General features: G+C 38.4%; 1 protein-coding gene across 2 annotated transcripts in view; it reads left to right on the top strand.

Moving 5' to 3' along the window:
- Nucleotides 1–2,466: 2,466 nt before the first annotated feature.
- The window catches only part of LOC126277949 (terminal nucleotidyltransferase 4B-like), a 48,452-nt gene continuing 33,395 nt past the window's right edge, over nt 2,467–17,523 (top strand). Inside the window, exons 1-3 of one of the 2 annotated variants that reach the window (XM_049977547.1) lie at nt 2,467–3,927; nt 4,016–4,186; nt 17,364–17,484. In XM_049977547.1, the coding sequence (XP_049833504.1) occupies nt 3,578–3,927; nt 4,016–4,186; nt 17,364–17,484 (642 nt within the window). In that variant the 5' untranslated portion in view covers nt 2,467–3,577. The remainder of the gene's footprint in view (nt 3,928–4,015; nt 4,187–17,363; nt 17,485–17,523) is intronic. The other variant, XM_049977546.1, reaches the window with a different exon arrangement.

The raw sequence follows: 17,523 nt of genomic DNA, 5'->3' as shown, positions 1-17,523 counted from the left end.
CCCCTAGAACTTAGAACTACTTAAACCTAACTAACCTAAGGACGTCACACACATCCATGCCCGAGGCAGGATTCGAACCTTCGACAGTAGCAGTCATGTGGTTCCAGACTGAAGCGCCTAGAACCACCCAGCCACACCGGCCAGCGTCATCAAAAAGGCCATTGGACCAACAAGTAGGAAGTTCGCTGCAATAAAAGATCTAAACGGAGACCCAATCAACAATAAAAACCAGTAGCTAGATAGATGGGTGCAGCACTATGCTAAACTATACTCAGAAGAGGTCAACATTTCTTCAGAAGCTTTGGGCACTTTACCAACTTACCTAGTTATATCTGAGCTTGATGATCCTCCCACTGTTGACTAATTAAAACTCGAACTTTAAAGTCTAAAGCTAGGCAAGAATACAGGCCGTGATAATTTACCAGCAGAAATCATCAAACTTGACTGTGTTTTGCCGATATTGTATCAAATACTACTGCAGTGCTGGGAAGAAGGCACAGTAGCTCAAGCCATCGAGATGCAAATATAGTAACAATCTATAAAGGAAAAGGCGACAGAGGTAATTGTAACAACTATAGAGGAATATCTCTCTTGAACATTGCTGGAAAGGGGTATCCAAGGATAATCCTGAAGAGACTGGAAACCTTGGCTGCTCGGATCTACCCTGAGTCACAGCGTGGATTTCGAACTGGCAGATACACAATTAACATGATATTCACCTTGTGCCAACTACAAGAGAAGTGCCGCTAACACAAAGTGCCATTATATGTGGCTTTTGTTGACCTCAACACCGTCAGTAGGGAGGGCCTCTACAGCATTTTGGAAAAAAATTGGATGTCTCCCAACTTTGCTGTCTTTAATAAGATCTTTTCACGACAATATTCGTGGCTCTGTAATCTTCGATGGCAGTACATCTAAACCATTCAGTATGAACTTTGGCGTAAGACAAGGCTGTATGTTGGCACCTACACTTCTTGGAATTTTCCTCTCAGGTCTGCTCCAAGTGGCTTTCGAGGACTGCAATGTTGGAGTAAAGCTGCATACTAGGAAAGATGGAAGGCTTTTCAGTGTCAGTCTTCTGAAGAGTAAGACAAAGCGATACGAGATAGTCACTCGTGAACTCCTGTATGCTGATGATGCTGCAATTGTTGCAAACTCCGCAGAAGGGCTGCAAGAGCTGGTATCAAGATTTAGTCACGCATATCACCCATGCTCGATGAGTGTAAACAGCAGTAAGACCGTAATTATGGTTCAGGGTGCTAACACAAAGCCGAATATCACACTAGATGGCACTACTCTGAGAGTCGTAGATAACTTCTGCTATCTTGGATCTACTATAGAATCAAACATGTCTGTTGTCAAGGAAACTGACGCTCGCACTGGAAGAGCTGCGACAACTTTTGGCAAACTCTATACACGTGTTTGGAAAAACAACAAACTCTCTTTGACCACCAAAATTCTTGTATATCAAACTTGCGTCCTCAGCATCCTTTTGTATGCATCGGAAACATGGACTACCTATGCCAAACAAGAACGTCGCCTTAATGCTTTCCACATGCGGTGCCTGAGGTCCATCCTCGACGTAATGTGGAACGACCGAGTGAACAACGAAGCAGTGCTATCTAAAACTAACTGTAACAGTATTTCGGCTATCTTGAAGCAGAGACGACTCTGCTGGCTGTGACACGTCCACCGTATGGATCCTGACAGATTACAATGTGAGGTGATGCTTGGAGAGATCTCTATAGCCAAAGGACCTGTAGGATGTCCTGTATTGAGGTACAAGTACTCCTGTAAACGAGATATGGAGAGCTTTGGAATCGACACAAACAGATGGGAGTCACGGGCTAGCATGAGACCAGAGTGGCGTGATGATATATCATGTGGAATGTCGAAGCATGATGAAGGCTTGTTAGACAGATTAAGACAGAAAAAGCTTCGCAATGCTACCACTGCTCCTGCCTCAGCAGCCAGATACACTTGTGACATTTGCGGCAAGAAGTGCCGTGCTGCCATTGGCTTGACAAGTCATATGAAAAAATGCAACCCACAAACACACAGACACTGCAACAACAATCTACCAAGATGTTGTGGCCAATATATATAGTTTCTGGACGCTCCATATTCAGAAAATGAGAACGCTCTACTAAAATAGTATATATTTTAAGTGTATTTATCATAATTTTCTGGTTCGAAGTATGGTATTAACTAGAGCATCATATTAGTATTTAGTTTCTGAAGCACCTTACAATCTATGTTCTTCATGTCAGTAGTTAATGTCACCATTCCCTCCTTTTAAATGAGCTTTGAGTTACACTAAAGTGCTCCCCAATTTCATTTATGATTGTTTGGGTATCAGTGCCAATTCCTCTTCCGCACGTGTTCACAAATGTTGTTTAAAATATATAATGGGAAATGACATTGAACTTCTCAAACAGAAAATAAACAAATGCTTCTAGACAAGTTACTGTGAAGTATCGACAGTACATAATCGTAAACGCCAGATTTCACACGCATATTTTTAATCATTCTTCTGGAGTCTATCATCTTTTAAAAATTTTTAATGGGCATAATAAGTAACGATGTGATGAACTTTGGCATAGATGATACGTTTGAACGTACATTTCAAATTAGCATATAATTGAAATTTGTTGCATGAAGTACCATCGCTGTGATTAACATTATTTAGTTGTCCGAGTAGGAAGAAAGATGGTACTACGAAGAGACTTTCATTCTAGACTACAGGAATACTAACTAAACCCTCGGACAACCCATTAATTGGCACTAGCATTGCTTTTAAAAAGTCGTAACTAAAACATCTTTCATAAGAAGGTATTTTTGTTATTATTATTCTGTTCTTGTGTGTCTTATCATATCAACGAATGATTTGTTCGAATTAACACTGTTTTCCCGAAAAACGGAGTATGACATCGCTCAAATATTTTTTTTTCCCTGTTCGTATGAGATACGCAGCCTAACAAATACTAAAGATGAATATGGTGACTGCAGTGAACTCTGTCGGTAATCACGGAAATTACAATAGACCTAGCAAATTCCAGAAATTTCTGCATCATTTAATACAAATGAATGCTCCAGAGTTGTGTATATTCGACGCCTTCTATCTCAAATACCTTTGCATCGCTGTTCCACTGGTCTATTAATAGCCACGAGACTTTTACTGGAAGGGAAAATAGTTTGTCCCTGATCGGATTTGTCACCTGCAATGTAAACGTTGAAGCTAGTCTTCATCGTTGCAAATCAATGCTCTTGCATCACAGGTTATGGTTTATTTGCACACGGCATGTGGTGTTCTTTAAAATTATATATTATACGACAGTATTATTTGTTACGCCCTCTTATCAAATAACCGTAATATTTTAGCCAAATTGGATCATATCTGCTTTCGTGTGCTACCGTCATCTCGCGGTAGTTTATGGAACTGCAGCCGGTTGATGTGTGTGCAGATCGTGCTGTTGGTGGTTATATTTGTAGTAGAATAGTGATAAAAGTCTTCAAAAGCGCATAGTGGTGGTGTCTTTAAGTTGTCTGAGCACCTGCAAAAGGGCTGGTGCGTTTTATGGATCCCAGTATAGGTTGGTTTCAGCCAGAGCAAGACGGACCATCGAAAGTGCTGTGGACACGCATTTGGGAAGCCCAAAAGGGGCTTGATAGTATGAATATTATAGATACTAGTCCAGCAATAGGACAGAAAGGACAGGATTACATTCATTTAGATAGTTTAACGAACAATGAAGATTTTCATGATCGTGTGATAAATAATAATACGTACTACAAGCGCACACGCAGGAAAAGGAAAAATCGTGCAAGTACTTATGGCATGAACTTTAACCAGGCGTCGTTGGTTGGTGAGCACGGTGGTTGCCCATGGAGAAATTCGAATAAAACCTACGGCCGTGGTGTCATCGGGTATGTGGTTTTTTATTCAGTTCGACTTTCCAACATTTCGTATCGTAAATTTTATACCTCTTAGCTAATGAAAGAATACGATTTTCAGTCTTCATGAAGAGATCGAGGACTTTTACGAGTACATGAGTCCAACGCAAGCAGAACATGAGCTTCGCCTTAGTGTGGTTCGAAAGATTAAAAAAGTGATCCGTAGTTTGTGGCCAGATTCAACAGTTGAAATATTTGGAAGTTTCAGGACAGGCCTTTATCTCCCAACAAGGTTAGTGGGTAGCATATTTCATTTTTAGTTTTAAAAATATAAAATAATTGTACTTTTTTAGTGTTAATTTAATAAAAATACGTGTCAGTTATTATAGAATTAATTGTCGCTTACATTGTTGTGATGCGGTGGTTGAAATGTTTTGGGTGTGAAGCCGATTGTTTATTTTTATCCTGTAATAAAAACAATGTAAAAATCCAATTCAAAACGCTGGAACAGTTCTGTCTATGTAGGCTTAAGATTTTCTTGCAGGTTCGCAAGCTTTATGATTTACTTAACATTTACTGTCTTTTTCTATCAATTCAGTGGGAGATGTTGTGTGCTGAACCAAGTTTACAAGTTTTATATGCGTAAAAGTACGAAAAACGAAGTCGTGGTGTACCTCAAAAATAGTTATCTAAGATGTCAAATGTCAGTGTTAGGACAATTGAATTAAGTATTGTTTGAAGTAGATCTTTTCCAAATATGTGGTACACTCCAAACGTATATAACAGACGTGGTAAAGATTTCACCAGCATGTTTATTGCAATTTGCTCAGTTAGTTGATAATGAACAAACTTATTACTTCATTCAGTAAAAAACATAGAAATTAGTATTCTACAGATTGAGAAATTATTTAAGAGTTTGGGAACCAATTGATGTTTTTTTTGCAGTCATAGCAGCATCTTTATTCTCATAGGAATCATAGTTCAGCTAAATTCCATATTCACCAGGCATGCAACTACTCGCGTCTGTCTCGTAATTTTAAGCTAATAAGGCAATTGCCTTGTGGTGAATGTGACATTGTTCATGTGGAAAGTATCTTTTTTTTTCTGTATTGTACACACACGGTTAGAATTATTTGTTTTGTACTCGCTGTATGCCTTTTTACATCACAATATATTTTGCACATACTTCTTATAGTTATACTGTTCGTGAAAGCTTAAGTTGACACTGATGTGTCAGTTATTGTGCGGTGCTAACTTAGTTTGCGCAGACAATAATATTGATGTCTTGTAAACAAGTTGAAGACATGCTCTATCGCAAAATTGTTCGTATACAGTGAAGAGCCTGTAGGTAGAACGAAATAAACCGTGGGTCAGTTGGTAGCAAATATTCTTCATCCGTTACTGTATGTCACACCTCTTCACGCTACATTTCCTACCCCGTCTCCTGCCTTATAGCACCACTATATGTTTTTCATTCAGCAGGACTGAATTAAAGTGATTCATAGATTTCTCGGGCTGCTACACGCTTATCATGAGAGCCTATGAGCATGGTGCATTTGCATATTTGATCTTAAGATTTTTGGTACCTCCCATACCTTCGGAATATTTCCGTAGTAAAATATTTTGACACGTGTCGGACTTCTTAATTGCATTGAAATTATGTAAAAATTATGGTATAAATTGCTACCATCAGCATTTTGTACAATGATGTATTTCACACTACAATCCCGTGAGCAGGCATTCAATCGTGTAGCTATTAATTTGTGCTAAGGCATTTTCAGATAAGTCAGTGTCAAAAGGAAATTTCCATTACTTGCTGGAAATAAATGTAAGGTATGCAAAATTTTGTCTTCCATCTGCTGAAAGAAACATAGGAAGGAAAAAAAAAAACTGTTGGACTCTCCTGATGTTTATTCCGTCTGCTTGTACATGTATTTTTGCCATAAGCAAAGCAAGACTTCTACCGCTCTTTCTGTATCCTAGGTACACTAGTCAGTTTTAGTGACATAATTGGTGTTCACTGGGATGTAAATATTGGAGAATTTTTTCAGTATTGGTTTGGTTGATCCTGCCAATGTGCATGTCAACTGACACACATTCACAAAGCTTGATTCTGTTTAAACTTTTGAAGTGTTTACAGTTAGTGATTGTAGCATAGCCAAAGATCTGGTTGAGTTTGGAAGAGTGACAGTTTAGTTGATAATTGGCGAAGTCAACAAAATAAACCTGGTCTTTTACATATGTCAGATTTTGATGAGTCGTTTATGTTGCAACACTAATGATTCAGTGCAGGTCTGTGGTACTATGTTTCCCAAATATATCAGTGGTCATTTACACTGCTGAAGCTTAGGCCAGAAGCCCCCTCAGGTTCTTAATGTATTAATTCATTTGTTCTGGATACTTAATGCCAGACATCTTATCCGGACTTATTGTTCAGTATCACTGATGTGAAATATCATCTGTATTTGTTCTCTCACAGTGACTGGAAAAAAAAACTATCTAACCATTATACTTAATTGGTTCAGTACATTGTTCTGAATAGTGAAACATTCTTTTCGACCTGTTACTAAAATAAGTTCACTCCTTGATTTTTGAGGTAATCGAAATTCTGTGAAATATGGAAGTGATCCTCTGTACAGTCAGTCAATTATAATGATCTTTCGCTTTTTTCTTGTTTATGAACACCTTTGTGTCTCATGACGACAAATCCTCCCATTTTATAGAAAGACAAGATTCTTTTCACAAAAAAACATGGGATGGTTTGCCATGATTTACTTTTGGAAAGTGCCATTCCAGATATTGCACATAGTAACATTTGAAAATGAAAATAGTGATACCTGCTTTTGGCACTGTGTGTTTCTTTTATTGAGAGGAAGGAGAGGTTGATAGGGGAAGGTAGGGAAGGGAGCAGGTCATTACCTCTTAAACTAAGGACCCACCTGTTGAGGCTGAACCGAGTGAGGTGGCGCAGTGGTTAGCACACTGGACTCGCATTTGGGAGGACAGCGGCTCAATCGCGCGTCTGGCCATCCTGATTTAGGTTTTTCATGATTTGCCTAACTCGCTCCAGGCAAATGCCGGGGTGGTTCCTTTGAATGGGGACAGCCGACTTCCTTCCCCGTCCTTCCCTAACGCGATGAGACCAATGACCTCGCTGTTTGACCTTTTCCCCCAAAACAACCCAACCCTCTTGAGGCTGACCCCGGAAGAGATAACCGTAAGGACGAAGCAGTCATTTCTGTCTTAGTAATTTTTATCACTGTAAGCCTACTCACTTGAATTTCCTAGATGATAATTTTCCTGTGGTTTTGGGTCACAATCATGTAATACTTTTTAAATGAAAATTCCGTTGCATAACTTACCAAAGAATTCTAGGTATTTTCAGAAACAACCCCCCACTCCCTCCTCTCTCTCTCTCTCTCTCTCTCTCTCTCTCTCTCTCTCTCTCTCTCTCTCTCTCCTTGAACTCTTCACTTAAAAAGTTTCATTGAAAATTAAGAAATACTTGTCTATAAAAACCTACTGAGGAAGAACATAAGTTCCTCAAAATATAAGCAGCACAGACACCACATGAAAAACCACTTTTTTGTGGGTGAAATAATTTCATGACTTTATGTGAAAATAAATTCTGATCCAAATGTTCCATACTGCATTGTAAGACCAGGGGGGAAAAGGCGGTGAAGAAATTATGTGTAGCAATTTGAGAACCAAAGAAATTATTGAATAGAATCCATGTGCAAAATAAATACATTGAACCTGGAAAGCTGCACATCAGCTGCCTTGGCATATGCCTGAGATTTGAAAAATGCTTAGATCTTTGATGAGGAAGAGAGTATTTTTGAGTGTCCTATGAACACTTGAGGAAATTTGTCATGATAATCTTTACAATGAAAGGATAGGACTGTTACGAAGATATATGTAAATTATGTAGTGTACCCCTCCCCCCTTGTATTTTTCGTACTTTATGAACAGTGTATATGCATAACAAGCATCAAAGTACTCTTTGGATACATTCCCATTATTGTATGTACATTTTCTGAATTTACCTTGCAGTTTTCGTTTTCACAGCGAAAAGTGCATTACCTTCGTAGTACTGTTAACCTTCATAGTACCACTGGGGTCAGTATGATCCCATAAGCACATTGGAAGATCATCTCACTATGCTTTTTCTGTTTTACCTTTTTTGTTCATTGGCCGAAATCTTTATGTAAACGGTATCATCACAGTTACATTGAACAACTGTAATGTGTGTTTTTATGTCGGTTCATTAAGATACTGACTGTATATCCAGCATATTGCTTTGGGTCTATATGACCCCTTTGCAACACAGAGAGAAGAAACCTGGCAGCAAGGTTGGGGAGGGGGGGGGGGGGTTTAAATATGGCAAAGCACGTTTAAATATGACACAAATGTTAACATTAGGCTACACAACATATCAGTCTGTAACTAGTCTTCATTTGGCATTCAGTCATCGGCTTCGCATACCCTCAACCATATTACAATCTTTCTACCTAACGTAGACATCATGCTGCACTACAAATGTTAGTCACAACAAAAACAACCAAAATTTGATGGAAGCTGTGAGGGATTCAAATTTTAGAGGTCAACAACAGAGAACTGCAGTAGTTCACCATAGTTGTCAAAGTATTCTCTTTTTGAATTTGCTAACTTCTTCAATACTTTTTAATTTTTAAAATGTGGTGACATCTGTTACAAAAATTTAGTATTTATTTTAGTGTTTAACAATCTGCTGATGTTTGCAGTTTTATGTGCGGAGGAATTCTGTTTGACTGAGTAGATGGTTTTGTAATCAAGTGTAATCATCTAGTGCTTGCTGGTTTAAAGTTACTTGTGGCAGCATTTTGTATGTGCTTACATATTGTCTTTTAATTGCATTATGTATTTGAGAATTTTGTGCCGATAACTAATCCATGTACCACTTTATTGTGACTGAGTGCATTGTGTGTTGGTGGATTTCATTTTGTGACTGTGCCCAGTATCCTGCTGTCATGTGCATATGCAAAAAATTATACATCCTTATCACTTTTTTGCTAGCTCAGTTGCGAAGAATACTTACTGCACAAGTGTAGCATCAGTAGATTAAGTAGATCTATGCCCTAACAGCCTGTCATCTTACAGTTACCAGTTCATTACTTCAATTTTCCCCAGGCAGTTTTCAGGACCAATTGGAAACGTTGTTAACATTGTTACACTGAAGCATGTCTCTACTCAATTTTAGACAGGAAGTATTTACTGGGATTTAGTGGCTCATAATGGTTCCATTCAGGATTGAGGTAAAGTACTGTTTTCATAGTGATAATTATTCAATAAATTGAACATTGGTTATTGCCCTTCTCTGGAGTCTCATTCAGTGTCATGTAGTACAGAGTAATAGTATCCTCAGATTGCAGAGAGCCAAGTGCCAAGCAGGTTCCAAAACTAGTCCCGTATTGGTTCATAATGTAGATATCGTAGCTGGTAAGATCTCGGGAGTCTCTCTTAATCAGTACTGTACTGAGGAAATGAGTGTTGGAGGCAGACATGAGAATCCATCATTGGCATTGTAGAGATGATAGTTCACCGTTGTCGTCCTCTGGCATTTTAGAAAGTATTGAATATGTCTGTGTAATGTGGATGAGTAATGATAGAGCAGTATAACATACAGTGTGGTGTTGCATTTGTTTTATATGGATGAAGAGAACTGTCACAGTGAAGCACAGTGCAAACACAAAGCCTAATCCTTTCGAATAGCACCAAGGGTACCTCCTACCTGAAAATCCTCATCTGTGGGTCAAGTCTCCACCAGCAGTGTCACATGCCTATTCTCCAGAAGATACTGGACACTTTCTACTGTGTATTGTGCAAACAGATTTGGAATTTTACCCAGCACACTGCCACAAAATCTAGTGCTCAGGAACTTTGTCACCAACTCCCCTCACATCACCAGAGAAATATTAGCATTTAACATTTCTTCTGCCACCAGAGTTAAATGGATAATACATAGTTAAGTGCCACTGCACAGGCATGTGTTCGTAATCTCGGCTATGGCTGCAGTATGTGTACATATATCTGTTGGAATAACGAAAGAACCAACCCATGTAATTTACATAGCCCACATGTCATCTCCTGATGAAGCACTTTTGTTTATTGCAGATCATATGTATAGCCCATGTGAAAATATTTCATTGCCTTGAGTATCTTTAGCATTAGAAAGTTATAGTTAAGATAAAATTTTATTCCCATGATAAATTCGGTGGAAGAAAGTTCGAAATCTTACTGTCCATCAGTTAGAAATTAAAGGAATACTTGACACAGCTCACTTGGTTATCAGGCATGTATATATGCTCATCATGTACATACAACGGTGGGAGAATAATTTGCATCTAATTTGTAAAAGCTGGAGGGCTTACATTAAAGAGTAGACGAGTTCAAATTCTGAAATGTCCTTTGCTTCTGAATGAACTCGCCAAACATTTTTTGTTAGAGAGTGTTCGTTCACTGTACATACTTAAAACTGCATATATGTTCCAAATTAAAATTATTTCATTATGTAAACATCACATCAGTGTGGAACACCCCACCCCCCCTCCCCCCTCCTTTCCACACCCACCAATTGAAATAGAGCACATTATAGGCCAGTTTTGTAATCTTCACCTAATACTCCCACCTGTATCACAAACAGAAAGAAATTGTGTGTATCTAGATGGTTGCTGTCTGCTTCAAACTCAAATTTGCCTTTCCTGTTAGCTTGGCTGTCCATCTAGGCACATTTGTTTTAATGTTCTTGGTTTAAACCCGTGACAAGTATTCCTACAGTGCCTTTCTATGCCCAGCTGTGCTTGAGGGCATACACAGAATTTTATTCTTTTTTGTTGATGGTACATAAGGTGAATCCCTATCCAGACCTAATACGGACATTTCTCTTCTGCCCAGCTGCATGTTGGTCTGAAAATCATAAAAACCTTTCTCTGCCAATTTATGATTTGGTATCACTTCCATCTAAGGTTTCTTGCATGTCAGCCAGAATAAAGGTCATCTGGACACTTTCTACTGTGTATTGTGCATCATCTCCCATCCACCATCATCCTTGATACTGCCACCACATTTGCAAGTGTTTTGTACCACACTTACGTCAAAAATAGAAAACTTTTTCCCTGTTTCTGATCTCTGATCTAGTGATTGACAGAAGGGTAGATTATTGCCAGATAAGAAACTTGGTCTTCATTGGAGGGGGACTGGCCATTCCAGCATTTTGCCTGAAGTAATTCAGGAAATCTACAGAAAGCTTAAGTGGTTAGATGGTAATTTAAGTCCTACTCCTATAAATTAAATATCCAGTATTAATCCTGTAGTACCTGAATTGTTTTTCTAAATTTTTTTCCATTTATTACTTCTTTCTTGTTAGTTGTATTGAAAAACAAGCATTTAAAGTGAAATGGTTTTTACTTTTCTTGTTTTAATATACCGTAATTTACCATATACGTAATGCTAAGAACTATTGAGTGATGCATACATTTTTATGGATAGTTTACACATCTTTCTACTGAAAGAAAGAAATCTATCACAATTGCAGATTACAAATGTAATGAGTTACTTGATTTGGTATTCCATGTTCATATATTTTCACAATTGGTTCGGTCGTTCAATTACACTGGAGCTCATTTTCTACAGTACAGCAGTGCAGGGCTCATCCAAGTCCTTTCGGTGGTATTGCAAATCTCCTCGCCTTCTCATTGAAAACTTATATCAGCGATAGTATTTTCATTTTTGAGGGAGAGTATCCAGGCGTTGCATACAGTGACATCCAGAAACCAACTGAAAAGAGCCAGAACCGTTACCTGTTGCAGATATTTGATTTTTACTTATTCACATTTTGATCCCCTCAATCAGTCGTCCCCCCCCCCCCCTCCCCTCATGCACATGTATTCTCTAAGGGTGGAGGTTTGAGAAAGTTGTATGTTTACTTGATGGCTGAGGATATCTTTTAACATTAGTTACTAGGTTTGCAGCTGCAGAAGCAGTGGAGTTATTGTGGCATGTACACAGAAAAGACTTGCCTACCACCCCCACCCCTCTCTCTCTCTCTCTCTCTCTCTCTCTCTCTCTCTCTCTCTCTCTCTCTCTCTCTCTCTTCTTTCTCTTTTTTTTCTTCTTCTTTTCCAGCATGAATAGTACCGTCTTTCTCTATTCTCTCTTCTTTGGAAATGAGCTATGTTTAGGGAGAACATTTCATAGTCTTAAATGCCTCAAAAATCATGTTTTCTCAGAAAAATTAGAGCAGCAACAGGTGTAATAGAATAATGCATAAAAATTATTAGAATAGTGTCATTAGTGCTTACTATTGATTTTAAGTAATGCTGAAAAATTAGTATCTGTTCCTGCGATAAAAATATTGCAGAAATACCCATGGTCTAGGGTTAGTGTCTTTGATTAGTAATCAAAAACATCCTAGGTTCTGGGTTTGAACCCCACCACTGCTTAAATTTTGAATAAAAATAAGCAATAGCGGCCAAAGACTCCTGGAATAAGAAGTTACCCTCGCTCTGCCAGTGGCCTTGTCAAAGAGGGCGGAGAAGCGGACAGAGGTTCAGGCCACTGTCTTAGCCTTGGGGTGGGAAACTGTGCCCCTAAAAAGTACAAGGCTCAGCAGTGATAAAGGGCATGAGGATGCAGAAGGCAATGGAAATCACTGCTTTAAAGACCCATACATGTGGCTCGTAATTAAAAAAGTGTTATAATGATCTCTCCAATGGCAGTAGATTCTGGATTGGTCCCCCTTTTGCATCTCCGTGAGGTTCTGCCAAGAGGGAGGTGACCATGAGAAAGATTGAATAATAACCACCACCCCCCTCGCCGAAGAGTTGTGTGTGTAGAATGCCTAAAGTTCAAAAGTGGTAGGGAAATTGGAAAATTTGATGAGGGGAAACACTAAAGCTCAGTCTAGACACAGTGAGGTTAAGTGAAATGGAAAGAGGGCAACAATATCTGGTCAGATGAGTATAGGATAATATCAACAGCAGCAGAAAAAGTAGGGCAGAGACTAAGTTACTGTGAACAGTTCAGTAGGAGGGTTGTTTCCATCACACTCTACAGCGAACAAACGCCCAACAACAATAGTTCAGGTATACATGGTAACGTCACAAGCAGAAGATGAGATAGAGAGAGAATATGAGGATATTGAACAGGTAATGTGTACTTAAAAGATCATGAAAATCTAAGAGTTATGGGGGGATTATAACTTGGTTGTAGTGGAGGACATAAAAAAGGGTTATTGGAGAATATGGACTTTGTAGCAGTAATGAAAGAGGAGAAACACTTAAGTTCTGGAATAAATTTCAGGTGGCTATAGCGAATACTCTGCTGAAGAATTGCAAAAGGAGGTAAACGTGGAAAAGGTTGGGAGATACAAGAAGGCGTTGGATTGTAAAGTGTACCCAGGGGCAGATGTACAAAATTTGATAAAGTTGAAGAATAGGCTGAACTTTCATACTTATCAGGAATAAACACTGGACAAGAAGTCTGATACGGAAGTACTAATGAAAGAAAAGATATGCAAGAAGTTCTTTGAGGCAATACATACTATAATAAGTAGCTCACTAGGCTGTTCAGTTAGGTACAAGTAAGGTAACTGTGAAAAAAGTGAGTAACAGAGGGAGTTCTTCAGATAATCAACAAAAGTAGTACAGAAATGCCCAGGTAAATTCACAAATATGGAAATAAAAGTCAAACAATGGAAAATCTGGGATGGAATGATGGCATTATTATGAAAAGACTAGGCACAACAAAAAGATTGTCAAACAAAGCTTTTGGCCAAACAGAATCTCTCTCTCTCTCTCACTCACTCACTCACACACACACACACACACACACACACACACACACACACACACACACACACACACACACACACAATCCGAGGAGCACACCGTTGTGTATGAGTGAGATACTGTGTGCGTACGGGCGTGCGCACGCTTGTTTATTTGTATTGTCTTATTCTGATGGACTCCTGTTGGGCCAAAAACTTTATTTCACAGTCTTTTTCTTGTGCCTGTGTGTGACTTGCCATCTCTACTATATAGTGGGTAACAACTGACCTTTTCATAACATTGTGAGAAATACAAGTTGCTTAGGAATGAAATAAATAGGAAGTGCAGGGAAGCTAAGGTGGAAAAATGGCTACATGATAAATGCGAAGAAATGGATAAAGAAGTGATTGTCAGAAGGGACGACTTGGCATATAGAAAAGTCAAAACAACCTTTGGTGAAATTGAAAACTGGAGCATGTAACACTAAGAATGCATAAGAGAGAGCTGATAGGTGGAAGGAGTACATTGAAGGCCTCTATAAGGGGGAAGACTTATTTGGCAACATGATAGAATAAGAAACAGGAGTTGATAGGAAAGAGATAGGGGTCCAGTATTAGAATCAGAATTTGGAAGACTTAAAATCAAATAAGGTAGAAGGGATAGATACAACTCCATCAGAATTTCTAAAATCATTGGGAAGTGGCAACAAAATGATTATTCTTGGGTGTAAAATGTAGAAGACTGGCAACACACCATCAGACTTCTGGAAAAAATAATCCACACAATTCCCAAGATTGCAAAAGTCAAAAAGTGCAAAAATTATCGTACAGTTAGCTTAACAGTTCATGCATGCAAGTTGCTGACAAGGCTAATTTACAGAAGAATAGAAAAGAAAATTGAGGATCTGTTAGTTGACATTTAGTTTATCTTTAGGAAAGATAAATATATCAGAGAGAGAATTGTGACGTGGCAATTAGTGATGGAAGTAAGACTGAAGATTAATCACAGCAAGTTCGTAGAATTTGTTGGCCTAGAAAAAGCATTTGACGATGAAAACTGGCGCAAGATGTTTGAAAACATGATAAAAATAGGGGTAAGCGATAGGGAAAGGCAGGTGTTATACAAGATGTACAAGAACCAAGAGGGAACAGAAAGAATGTGAAACCAAGAACGAATTGTATGCATTAAAAAGGGTGTAAGACAAAAATGTTGTCTTCCTACCCTGCTGTTCAATCTGTACATCAAAGAAGCAATGACGGAAATAAGAGAAAAGTAAAAGAGTGGAATTGAAATTCAAGGTGAAAGGATATCAACAATAAGATTAGCCAGTGACAATGCTGCCCGCAGTGGAATTAAATAAGTATTACAATATATATTGAATGGAATCAACAGTGTAATGAGCTCAGAATATGGATTGAGAGTAGATCGAAGAAATATGAAAGTGGTGAGAATTAGCAGAAATCGGAACAATAAGAGACCTAGCATCAGAACTGGTGATCACGAAGTAGATGAAGTTCAGGAATTTTGCTACCTAGGCAGCCAAATAACCTGTAACAGATGGAGCAAGGAGGGCATAAAAATTAGACTAACACTGGCAAAAAGGGCATTCCTGGCCAAGGCAGGTCTGCTAGTGTCAAAGGTCGGTCTTAATTTGAGGGAGTGATTTCTGTGAATGTATGTTTGGAGCACAGCATTCTATGGTAGTGAGACATGTATTGTGGGAAAACCAGAATGGAAAAGAGCAGAATAATTTGAGAAGTGGTGCTTTAGAAGAATGTTAAAATTAAATGAACTCGTAAGGTACGGAAAGATGAGGTTCTCCGCAGAATAGGAGAGGAAAGGAATATACGGAAAACACTGACAAGGAGAAGGGGCAGGATGATAGAGCATCAGTTAAGACATTAGGGAACAGCTTCCAGGGTACTGGAGGGAGCTGTAGGGGATTAAAACTGTGTAGGAAGACAGAGGTTGGGATTCATCCAGCAAATAATTTTGGATGTAGGTTGCAAGTGCTGCTCTGAGATGGAAAGGTTATCGTGGGAGAGGAATTCATGGTGGAAGATATCAAACCAGTCAGAAGACTGGAGGCTCATAAAAGATAAATGAGATATGACAGTTGTTTAATTGAGGAAGTATTTACAGTTTCTGAATGCAGTGGATAATTACTTTACTAGTTATTCTGAGTCTAAAGCCATAGTCTCGTGAGATTTTGGCTGCATAAGTAATGTTCAAATTCAGTTGCCAATTGTTTCCAGTAATGTATTACTTTTCAAAACAATGAAGTCAGTTATTAAAGAATAGATGCTTTGAATGCGCTTAACGAGGTTATAGAAGTTCATTGTTGTCTTAAAAATCAGCGAAAGTCCCGTCTTGTCATGCGTACCCTTAATGTAATGCTGACAACAATTGATTAATGATATTGCCAACACCTCTCTTCATTTCTTTCGTTATGGATTTGTTACATTATACACCTATTATCTGGTGTAGCAATTCATGTGTAAGTCGTCCAATGTAATACTTATTTATTTTGCAGGTGGGAAGCTGCTTTTCAGTGTTTTTGTTCCCTACTATATTTGAGCAAACATTCACCACTTTAGCTGCTATAAATTCATTCAATCATACAATGGAAGACCCAGGATGAAATAATGATAATATTGTGAAAAGGGTAGATTGCTAATCACAATATAGCAGAGCCGTTGAATCACAGACGGGCACAACTAAGAGGCTATTACACATGTAAGCTTTCAGCCAGGATGAGGCGAGTAGCAGTGTACACTTTTCCTAATAATTCAATAATATTAGGTGAGAGCAAGTTATCCAGTTTCATTGATTTTGAAATATTGCAAAGGCAGCTAGTATATGAGAAGCTAACTGCAAATACTGTATAGTTGGATGGATAAAAAGATTACTCACAAAGCAGCGGCAGGAGAAAAAACATATTAAAAATATGGAAATGTGTGAGTTTTTAGTCAGCGGCTCGGTCTTCTGGCAGAAGGGTTGAAGGAAAAGGAAGAGGCATGGAAAAAAGGACTAGTGAGTTTTAAGAAATAGGGAGAGTTACAGAAAAGTCACTTAGAAACCTAGTCACAGGAGACTTTCTGGGCAACATGAGGAGAGACTGATTGTTGGTACCTGCAGCCAACAAGATTAAATTCAAACCACTGTCCTCATGCAATCATAACATTTTATTTACACAATTTATTAGAAAAAAGTGTCAAAGAGAGGTGACAAATCTTTTAGCATAGATTTGTGTGAAGGTGGTATGGGCTATGAATATTAGTATTCCACAAAATTTCTTGCCCCCAAGAACGAGAGCATTTTTGCAATTTACACGTGTGTGTGTGTGTGTGTGTGTGTGTGTGTGTGTGTGTGTGTGTGTGTGTGTGTGTGTGTTCATTCCCACATGATATATAGAATACTGTTTTGCATAATTGTTTATACAGAACATTCTGAAACAAAGATCTCTTAGCATAATAATACGTACTTTAATGTCAGATTTGTTTCATCATTCTTATTATACATGTTGCTTGCATGAAAACTGAAATGGACATTTATAGAAATTGTGATGACTTGATATGGAGATGTTGTTAATGATGTTATTATAGTACTATTTTTATTATTATACATCATAATATGCTAAAAACCTACTTGTATTGATTTCAGTGATATAGATCTGGTTGTGATTGGCAAATGGCAGACCCTTCCACTTCGGACGTTGGAACAATCGTTGTTGGAACACAACATTGCAGAACCATCATCAATTAAAGTTCTCGATAAGGCTTCGGTAAGTTATTCACTTGCAGTATAAAAATATTAAGTTGTT

This window comes from Schistocerca gregaria, chromosome 6, assembly GCF_023897955.1.
Source record: "Schistocerca gregaria isolate iqSchGreg1 chromosome 6, iqSchGreg1.2, whole genome shotgun sequence".
NCBI classification, from domain to species: Eukaryota; Metazoa; Arthropoda; class Insecta; order Orthoptera; family Acrididae; genus Schistocerca; species Schistocerca gregaria.
Note: the sequence above shows the minus strand (reverse complement) of the source record. Positions and strands in the feature narration are given on the sequence as shown.